The 10,531-nt window shown below is 43.3% G+C and overlaps 2 protein-coding genes across 3 annotated transcripts; one reads left to right on the forward strand and one right to left on the reverse strand.

Annotated features, from left to right (window-relative positions):
• Window positions 1-1,738: 1,738 nt before the first annotated feature.
• Window positions 1,739-3,228, forward strand: LOC118319508. Of its 2 annotated transcripts, XM_035649960.2 has the most exons (4): window positions 1,742-1,866; window positions 1,980-2,333; window positions 2,441-2,593; window positions 2,703-3,228. In XM_035649960.2, exons 2-4 carry the CDS (start codon window positions 2,031-2,033, stop codon window positions 2,817-2,819), a joined length of 573 nt encoding a protein of 190 aa, XP_035505853.2. In that variant the 5' UTR covers window positions 1,742-1,866; window positions 1,980-2,030; the 3' UTR covers window positions 2,820-3,228. The 2 variants fall into 2 exon arrangements, with proteins under 2 accessions (XP_035505852.2, XP_035505853.2); XM_035649959.2 differs by having other exon boundaries at window positions 1,739-2,333.
• zc4h2 (zinc finger, C4H2 domain containing) lies at window positions 3,174-9,882 on the reverse strand. The gene is made up of 5 exons (XM_035649958.2): window positions 9,639-9,882; window positions 8,768-8,939; window positions 8,366-8,538; window positions 4,180-4,342; window positions 3,174-3,864 (listed from the first exon to the last, which is right to left on the reverse strand). Exons 1-5 carry the CDS (start codon window positions 9,689-9,691, stop codon window positions 3,751-3,753), a joined length of 675 nt encoding a protein of 224 aa, XP_035505851.2. The 5' UTR covers window positions 9,692-9,882; the 3' UTR covers window positions 3,174-3,750.
• Window positions 9,883-10,531: the final 649 nt, after the last annotated feature.

Below are 10,531 nucleotides of genomic sequence, written 5' to 3' on the forward strand. Positions count from 1 at the left end.
TGTGTGTGTGTGCGTGCGTGTGCGTAAGTGTGTGTGTGAGTGTGTGTGTGTGTGCGTGCGTAAGTGTGTGTGTGTGTGTGTGTGTGTGTGTTGGCTAACAAGGGGGGGGGTCCTTTCTGGGGGAATGGGGGCTAATTTTAGGCCACAGATGGGCCTGGCTAAACTTCCATTCTTGGAGAGTGAAGGCTCAGGTTTATAATTAGAAAGGTGATAGAACAGTGACACGCCGTCTGTGATTGGTGAGTGTGACTCTGTCTTTCCCCGTCTCCTGGGTAAAAACTCAAATGAAATGGAGACGTCCATGTCTCCGTGTCATTGTTAGACATGTAAGAATTCCTCAGCAAACGCTTTCAGCTGAGTCAAACTGGCAGATATTACAGATACAGCTGCATCTCCACAGGCCCGATAATGCCAGATAATCTATGAGCTGTGCAGTGAGTCTGCTGTACGGGTCCTGTTAGCACCCCATTTCCCCGATTCACACCAAGGCGGCCATTTTAGTAAGTGTCAGCTGCGTGACTGTCAGAAGTTTTGGAGGAGCAGCAGCCAGTCAGCTGTTCGTCTGCCGAATCCACCCTTCATACTGCCCCGAGTTGACAGGGAAAGCAGTGGCACCCAGCATTCTCTCAGCAGATGGCACAGGAGTCCAGATTCCTGGCATTGCACAAATACAGGAAGACGCTTTATTTTAAGTATTTGAACGCACAGACGTGGAACAATAACACGTTGACAATAAGCAAGGGTCAGTTTCCAAACTCTCTGGCCCAAAGAACAGAGACAATACAAGAACAACAACAATCTGCAATTGCAGTACAATGCGAAAAAAGCCCTTATCACGGCAGACATTATAATTTGTCATTGTAGGAAAAGTCCGGGTGTCAGCACTAACATTAACTACGGCTCTGTTCTATTCGTGTCCCAGTCAACCATGGCAGTGCAAAAATAGAAATAAAATTAAGACCAAACAACCACTGGAAATGCAACCACTTTTGATTGAATTATTTACACCTGTAATTATTCCAACTGTGAAACTGTGAAAACGTCTTCTTTGAAAAAGGCCTGTATAAATTAATGGTGAAAATTGCTGAAGACAATCGCAATTATTATTATTACAGAGTAAGTGTTCAAAATTTAAATTGCATCTTTGACATTTGCTATAGAATGTACTCTCCCACACTGTTTTTTTGTTATTATTACGGATACTCTCCAGACAAAGTAGTAATACATGTGAACTTATACCACTGCCAGGTAATGTAAAGCCAACACATAACCAGCTGATGATGAGTCATCATGAAAATGATTATTATATGATAAGAGGAGATGTACCTTTATTGATTCCCCATAGGGGAAATTCAAAATTGACACAGCAGCACAAAGGGAAAAAACGAGTGAGAAATAAAATCAGAACAGAAAACAGAATCTAAGGTAAATAAGACGAAGTATGAAATACTACATACAATAAAAAATAGTATATACACAACAATGTTAACAGTAAAATATAGGCTGCTGTGCAATTTAAACATAGATAAATATACAGAACGTATATATACAAATAAATAAATGTTAATACAAATAACACTAACGCTATCGATGAATCAAGTGATATTATTTAAAAAAGAAAAGCTGGATGACAATAAATTTGATGTCCTCATTGTGTCCAAACGATTCCCCCCTCACGTGCACCCTTGTCCGCCACCAGAGGGCGGTAGTGATTCGCCGCTGGCGGGCAGTGCCGCTGCTGGCGAACAGTAAAAGAAGACGCCGTGCGTAAACAGCTTGGCGTCATGGATCCAAGTTGCTCTGGCGAAGAAGAAGATGATGATGTGAACCACAGTTGAACTCACATTTAATGTCACTGTTGGCTTCGTGAGTAAACGTTTACGCAAATTAAGGGGCTGTCATCACCCTAATGTCACTGCTTAGCTGAGGGAGAAGCAACTGAAACACAACCAGGTGTTGTTTTTATCCACAAAATGGAGGAGGAGGAGGAGGAGGAGGGGGAAGCGGCGCTGGCGAGCTACTGCAGAGCGATGGTCGCTCGTGTCCGACTCCAGCAGCAGCAGCAGCAGCAGCGTCAGTCGTCGGGAGAGGGGGCGAGCAGGAGAAACAATCCCGGAGGAGGCACAGGCAGGACTGGGAGGGAGGGAGAGGTTGAAGCGGGGGGCGCGTCGGGGGGGCGCGGGGAGATTGGCCTCCCTCTCCCGGGCTGCACAGGACGGGAGAGGCAGCAGCCCTCCCCCGGTCTCGTGTGTCAAGGTCCCGAGGTTCGGCCCGTCCCCCTTCGACTCGTCTCCATGCTGCGGCTCAAAACGTTCAAGGAGGAGGCGAAGCGGGTGACTCACTTTTACCACGTTTGCCGGTATTGCAGTAGAAATACTTTTTTTTTTTTTTTTTTTAAGTCTAATTTCTTGCCCTCTGCGTGTTTTATCATTCGTGGCAGGCGGCAGAGGTGGAGCTCCATGATCCCGCTGTCTGCGACGAGTGTGCGCAGGAACGGGCCCATCTGGCCTTGACAAGTTTTATCTGGAGGAAGAAGACACAACTGCAGACTCGAACACCGAAGAGTAGACTAAACACACACCCGGGCCACGGAGTAAGGGCCCTTTTAAGTCACATTACACCAAACTTGGTGTCACACATTGATTGCCAAGTTCGGCAGATGACTTATCTGCAACACTGACACGTCTCCCTCTCGTTTACAGGATCGCACCAGTTGGATCTCCCAAAGTCGTCCCAGGCCCCTCTCTGGATTTGGGAGGGAACAACTTGGTGAAGATATGCGGGTCACAGCAACCTGGGGTTGCCTTAGCAACGGCTGAGGAACGTGGAGTTACCCTGGCAACAGATGAAATGAGGGGTCACCCTGACAAAAGCGCTACAGGAACTCATTTAGCAAGACCTCACTGTCCTTTTCCAGACAAGATAGCTGCAGACACGATGGGCCCAGTATTAATATAATAAAAACGGACAACGTTGTGTTGGGAGTCAGACATTCTCCTGCCTCTTTGGTTCACACACAACGCTCGGAGCATCCATTTGCTCAATAAACATCGATCCATATGCTGATGGTGGTGTTCTCGTCGCCCACCTCAGCCACAGCTGTTTACATTCACTCCAGTAGAGGAAGTGTGTAGAATCTGTACTCAGAAAAAACAATACGGTAACAAGGTTGGTACAAAACAGCCATTTAATTTTTTTATCACTGTATTAAAGTTAAACACAACACTATTCATGAGCCTGGCCTTTTTATGTCCAGTTTCTGGTCACTTAAACACTGTAAACATTAAAACAACAACATGTTTTATTAACTTAGCTAATAAACCTATTAGACTTTATATTGGCACAAATAATACACAACAGACAGTCATGGAAGGCGCATGCATTAGAAATGAGGAAGTACAGTACGATATATATATGTGGCGATGGACAACAGCAACATGGATGAAATTATTAGGACTTTTTTATCCAGTTCATTTTTGCATTATTGCAGGTACAATGTTTAGGGGCTAGTAAACCTACGATGGAAGTCATACAGCTACATACAAACACATCCAAAGCACTAATAAAAACAAACAACACAATGAAATTATCAGTCCTCCATCAGTTGATGACTTATGAACAAGTTACTAAGAACCAGTTGCTGTTAAATTTGTCCTGACGCACAGATCTCTTATTTCAGCCATATATTTGTAATGAACATGGCCGAGCAGTTCCCTTTAAACCCTGCAGGAGCTGACGGTGGAGTGGGATCTACTCATCTGGCTTCCTCTTGGGCTTCTTCGGGTTGCGGGAGCGGCTTTTGGCTTTGCACAATGGGCAGATGGGAGCATTACGATGGATCTGCTGGTGGCAGGACAGACAAGCCTGGGGGGGGGGGGGTTCAGAACAGTTACTTCACAACATCTCGCTTTTTGTCGTATTGTTGAGATAAACCAAGCAACCTAGTCAAGTGGTATCTGTCAATGTGTAGTCTTTTATCCATTTAAGATTCATGGTGGTTTGTTCTCTTGCCATTTTCCCCACGTATGTCACAGTTTGGAGACAATTACGTCTTAGAAATTCACAGTGTTGTGTTTTCTTGGAGACTATCCAAGATGGAGACTAATTAACTGTAACTTCGGCCAAAACTAAAACATTTACTATTTGACATCCACAATGCGGGTTTTTCATGAGCAATACCTTCATGGGTGGAGGCTGCTGTCGGAAGGTGGCCGTCTGACGGGCATCTTGCTTCCTGGACACCTGAAGCTGCTGTGCTGCCGCTGCAGCCGCAGCAAGAGATTCTGGGATGGCAGGCTCATGTGGCTCCTTCTGCCACTCCGCTTTCTGCTTCTCAAAGTAGCTGTTGAAAGCAAAAGACAGAAGGAAGCCTTGTCAGATGTGATTATTATTCAGAGCGTGTGAGAATATCACCGTAGATATTGTCCTTTCTTTGTTCTGCAACTCTGAGCTCAAGTACAGTCGTGGTGAGAGTTTGTATGCAAGTGCATCTGTGAGTGTGTGTGGGCAGGAGAGGGCTGGGAAAGAAATGTGGCCTTGGACTTGATGCTTGATTGGCCCATTTTCAAGAATTATAAAAATAAGTGATATCCCATTTCATTATGCTCTCTGGTTCTTCTCAGAATAGGTTTGTGATAGAACTTAACGTTAAAATTTCACAGAGATTTCACATTTTTCCTGTAACCACAATCCACCAAAGTGCAAAGACAGCAAAGCCTATTTACAGGCTCTACATTAACACATGAATTAAAATATCAATTGTGAATACACGTTCATTTGATATGAGTTCTATTGTCATTCTTGTCATAAAATAGAATTTCATTTGGGATTTTTCTTTTTTTTTTTGCTATTACTGAGGTGTAGAGTGTTCGTTTTTGTGATGATATATCACTCTCCCAGAGTAGCTTCAAATGTACCTAACACTCCACAGGCCTATGAGGTGTGACTTAATTTTCTTCGAAGCTGTTCCATCACACCTTGTAATACAATTGCAGTAGGCACTATTACTATTAGACAAAATGACTCCAGAATGACTTTGCTGGCATCGAGATGTGAGTGAAAGTTTTAGCGTCTCCCCAGGCATCATCATGAATCGCTCACTGTGATGAGTTCCGTCCATGAAGAAAAAAACACAGAAGAACAACAGCGATAAGCCACAAATTTATCGCGTAAGCTCAGGGGAACATCAAGGAGCACGCCACCACGAAGTAAAAAACGAGAACACGAGAAGACGACCACCTGGCCAGAAATGAACTCATCATCCAAGCTTCCACACAGCACAAAGCCAAATTGAGAATCCAAGTCTGCCAACAATGTTGTCAGCATGCAGAGCAGCAGTGGCTCAACACTCCTCTTCCTCACGATTAAAACTCTTCGTTTGTGAAGAGAGTATGAACAATATAACCAACACACACGAGGAATTACAGTTGAGTAGGAAAGGTCAAATCTTGGTTTGTACAATGGATAAAAATAATCTGAAATAAAAAATTGAAAAACTTGTCTTTACGCGAACGTATTCGCTAACACGTCTCTCATGGTGTCGGGGAGTGATGTCTACAAACGATACACACAGTATATCGACATACGATATACCCTAACCCTTTACAGAGCCAGGGCCGCACCGAAAAGATAGATTTTTTTCCCGGCCTGCACACAGGACCGTCAGCTAGCGCTAGTTTTGCAAAAAGTGTATTGGATTAAAATCGTCTTCAAAAGGCCCTGAGTAAAATCAGTCAAACCCCCCCTTCTTCAGGCCACTGAGGCCCATGCATTAAAATCATATACCCTTGATGGAGAAAAAATTAACAGTCCCACAGCCAAATCCTGCCATATTCCAGTTCTCCATCAGACCACGGCGTTGCTCCATCACGGTGTCTTGGTAATGAGCTCCACCTTGTTGTCTGCACTGCGCAGCATAAAAAACAAACCAACATTAGACAAACTGGTGACAAAAGGGGCAGGGAACCACGATTCGCCCTTGACATCTGAGCTGTCTGATCTGAACATGTGATCAAAATGTCTCTACTGGGCAGTAAGCCCAGATTCACATGAGCTACAATCATCCTGTCACCTCTACTTCCTTCCAAGACATTGAATATGCTACTAAACCAGCCAATAGCATAAGTCACTAACGTAATATGTGCTATCCCCACCACCCAAAATGACAGAAAAACCAGTAATTGCCATTAAAATCATGGTTAATCACCGTTTTACTGTTGCACAAGTTTGCACTACCTTGGTCAGACCGTGTTTTCATTTTCAAGGCAGAAATCAAGCCAAACCCCTGCCTCCAGATACCACTGATGGTTATCTTAATATCCACAATGATCTTGTGTCAGATGGTAACGCTCCTTTCTGTTTGCACAGTCGGAGGCTGGAAATTAATCAGTGCGCTTCAGTCCCTCTTTTTTTCCTTTTTAGTTTTATGCTACGGAATTGACTCATGACTGAGTTTTTAAACAGGATACTCAGATTGTTCTCTGGAGGATTTTGGTGTCGGTTTAATTCTAATTTTGGAGTATTTAAAAAAACTATATATACAATTATCAATTGCATCTTTAATGATTAACGATATCCCTTCCTGTTTGCTAAAATTATAACAAGTTGGACTTGGATCAAATATGTCATTGTTAGAGTGGAATTTCCTCTTCAACCTTAGCTTCTCTAGTTTTGTGGGAAATTCACATCCAAACCTTACAGTAAATCGCTTAATACAAACAAAGAAATTGTTGTTTTAATCAGACAACAGTGTCCTTGTCTTTTCGAGTCTATCAGGTCAGCCCAACATGCAGACATGTCTAACCTTCTTAGATAAAGTTAAGGACATCTGAATCTAGAATTCCCTGCGCTAGTACTTTCTTCACTGATTCTCCCTGTCCTTACAGAAATACAGCATTTCTCACCTACATTCAATAGCTCAAAGTCTTGAATAATAATAACACATTAATAACAAATCCACATCACTGACTCTGTTGTTGCTAAATCACTGTTGCTGTTGTATATTGTATTTCGCTGAGTGGCGTTGCAGTCTGATGCAGATTGTGCTGCCCAGTTTTGGTACAGTAATTGATATGGTGGACAAAATTATTCTCATCAATAGACTGAAGCAATTACTCTTTGACTTGGAAATCCCAACATGAACGAGTTAATATTGACAAAGTCACTTATAACTGTATGATACACTTATCTGTACTTGTCACCTATTAATAAGCAGAATATCCTAAACTACTTATGTCCCTACACAAGCCTGATTAACTCTGGACTTTGCACAGTACACAATCCCCACTTTTTAATACCTTGTTTTAATGCTTGTACTTCATGCATCACATCCCCACACTGTAATGTAATATGACGCATGAAGTAATGTGATAATGTAATTCTGGTCTGCAACACTATGATGCTGATGCACACTACGCATTGTCACATCATTTTGGATCATTACCAGTAAGATATTTAAAGAAACACATCACATTTCTGTGAGTGACTGCTCTGTGCACCATACAAAACAACAGTGAAGGGATTCGAACTTCAAATTGATCATCCTCCCGTAACCATCTGACAACGCACCAGCGTTTGGCTGCTTGCCAAAATCTTTGGCCAATTGGACGTCTGCAGACAGCTGGCTGTCCCTGTGACCACTTGTCATCCGTATGAGTTACTGTAGTGAGTTGGTTCCCCTCATTCCTCACACATAATCATTTTCTTTAGCAGTTCGTCTGCAACATATGTAATTTTTTGGGCTGTTTGACAGATTTTCTCCCTGTCCTGATGTTCCTGTGGGGCGCCTCATCAATGGGCCAGTGGAACGCCAAGTCGACCATTACATATGTGCCTGTCATTCAGAGTGCACATGGGAACGTGCGAGATGTTAAGAACTAATTTTCACTCATCATTAATTTATTTCCACTGTTGCAGCAGAACATGTTACACTAGCCTTCTGGAAATTCTACATGACTCATACATAATAAAGCTACAATGCAACACTATAAATGACCATAGTTACACTGGTAAGCTAGTCATGCAAAAAGAACATCTTTTGTAATAAACGGGCACAACATTTTTTAGTCCTGAAATATAAGATAACCCCGGGGCAAACACAGCAGTAGAGAACACAACTCAGCATCGCAGAAATACTTCTGCGATTAAAGCTATCTTTCATAAGTCATAAAAAATACTTACTATGTACAGCACGATAAGTTAATAACCGGCTGTGAAAACTTCTACGTTAAGGAGAAAGTTTTATGGGACCTTAAGACAAAAAAGACATTTGTAAATGCACCGTGAACTGCATCAAAAAGAAAAAAGAACTTCCATGTGCCTTGCATGAGTTTTGTGTGTGTTTGTATTTGTGTGTGTGTATACTTACTCCAGAGAAAGCTTCTCCTCTTCTTCGTTGAGATTAGGAAGTCTGTGTAGGCCTAAAGTCATCCTGAGGGCATCAACGTGTTCCTTCAGAGGTTTGTACTCATCGTGCAGCCGGCGAGTGGTTTCTAGCAGCTTATTCAGGTCGTTCTCCGACTGCTTGATGGTGCTCTCCATCTGAAAGGACCCGGTTAGATGTTTCAGACATACACAGCATAATATGCTTGGGATGAGCTATTTGTGGAGGCCTAAAATTTCATCCACAGTGTCTTTGGTATGTGTTGATGGTCAAACATTGCTATTGTCGATTTACATTGTCAATGTACACATCTTACTGCGGAGCTGAGATTTCAGTCTCACATCCTGTATGGAGCCTGCTTTTCTCCTGTGCATCACACTCACTCACCACATTGATATCTGCATGGATGAGCCGCAGCTCCTCCACGTGGGCCATTTTCTCTTGCAGGAGCAGATCCATCTCCTGTTTGTACTCCTTGAGATGCTTCTCCTCAGACTCCAGAGCCTCGAACTCAACCTTCAGACGAGACTTGATCTTTTGCATCTGGATGGTCTTGTTCCTGCAGCCGAGGCGGGGGAGAGACAAACGACACCGGCTGTTAGGTTTGCGCCTTTTGTGGACACAAATATATATAAATAAATAAAAGAGACAGATGTCTTCAACAAATTTTGGCAAAATCTAAATCTATCACACATTATATTCCGCCTGCCGTGCACTAGCTTTGAGTTTGTGCAAAATCTGTATTGACTTGACAGATGTTCTGCATTAATGCCCAATTACTCCCAAACAGTGAATCAATGTCCCTCGGTTATTAAGTGTTGTTGCAAAGGAGACATCGGGGTAAACAAAACACCATCCTGCCTCCGGTGTTATCAAGGGAGTTAATGACAGACCGCTAAGCTTGTTAGCTAAGTAGCTAGCTCACCCAGAGCAATTACTAGCAGCAGCACATCTGGCATTTTGTTGATACACATCTGGACTGTCGATGTTTTGATCCCGAACTTGCAACTCAACTACGGCTTGTGTGTGTTTATGTCTTATTTAACCTGTAGACGTCCTGGCAGTCTTAGCAACCCAGGAGTAACCAAAGTGAAAACCTATTAAAAAAAAAGGGGGGGGGGCGGGGGGGTTCACAGCAGACCGGCTAATGTTAGCTAGCACAGTAACAAAAGCGAAGCTAACGTTAGCTAAGACACTGTGCTCGAGCGCGACGAAAACACCTGGAAACCATCAATTCGCTCCCGCGCCCGAGTCTCACCGTATTTCCAAGATGTTCTCCAGTTTGCACATTATTTCTTGCTCGTCCGCCATGGTTCTATCGGTCCCCCGGGGTGGTCGCTCGGCTCCGGCAGGCTCGGTTACCCGCGCTGGCCACGGCGGTCTCCTTGTTGATTAAAAAAACACAATAGCCCCCGTGAGCGCGCACACGAGCACGCGCACGCAAACGTCGGCGCCGCGGGCTACGTGCGGTGACTCGAGCGGTGTTTCACCACGACCTCCTGCAACTGGCCCCTGACACAGGCCCCGTACCGACGCAGCAGTAAATGCTCCGTGAAAGAAATTCGACACGTCGCAGTAGTGAAGGGAGGTCAGTTAGAAAAGAAAGAAAAAAAATATGATCATCTCAAGGGGAAATATTGAGTAATTTCGCGCTGGAGCTGGTGTTGAAAGAAATATTTAGAGCTGCAGAAAGTAGCGAGATGCCCACCACATACCTTTTTTAAGCAGAAGTCTTACATTCAAAATACAAAAGACTAATGTTATGTGGAGTGGTCCTTGTCAGTGAAAAGTAGCTTGTAGCATTTTATTGGTGAATGCTGAAGCCAATTTAAAATACATTTACATACTTTTGGGGTACTCGTAACAGTGGGTTACATTTTATAAACTGATGTTGCAGTTTCCACCCTGAAATATGAAACTTAAGACGACCGCTCTTTGAAAAACATTCACGGGGGAAGTAAAAATGTGTTACATACATCCATGTATCCAAAATAGACGCAGTATAAGATGGAAATGCTTGTTAAGTACATCAACATTTCTAAATTAAAGTACAGATATAAGTCAAATGTACAGTATAGTTATATAGTTACACCACTGCATGGATGTCTTATCCCTTATGTGATTTTCTTTTTCTCCTGACAGTTTGGAGAC

Source organism: Scophthalmus maximus, chromosome 9 (assembly GCF_022379125.1).
Source record: "Scophthalmus maximus strain ysfricsl-2021 chromosome 9, ASM2237912v1, whole genome shotgun sequence".
Classification (NCBI taxonomy): domain Eukaryota; kingdom Metazoa; phylum Chordata; class Actinopteri; order Pleuronectiformes; family Scophthalmidae; genus Scophthalmus; species Scophthalmus maximus.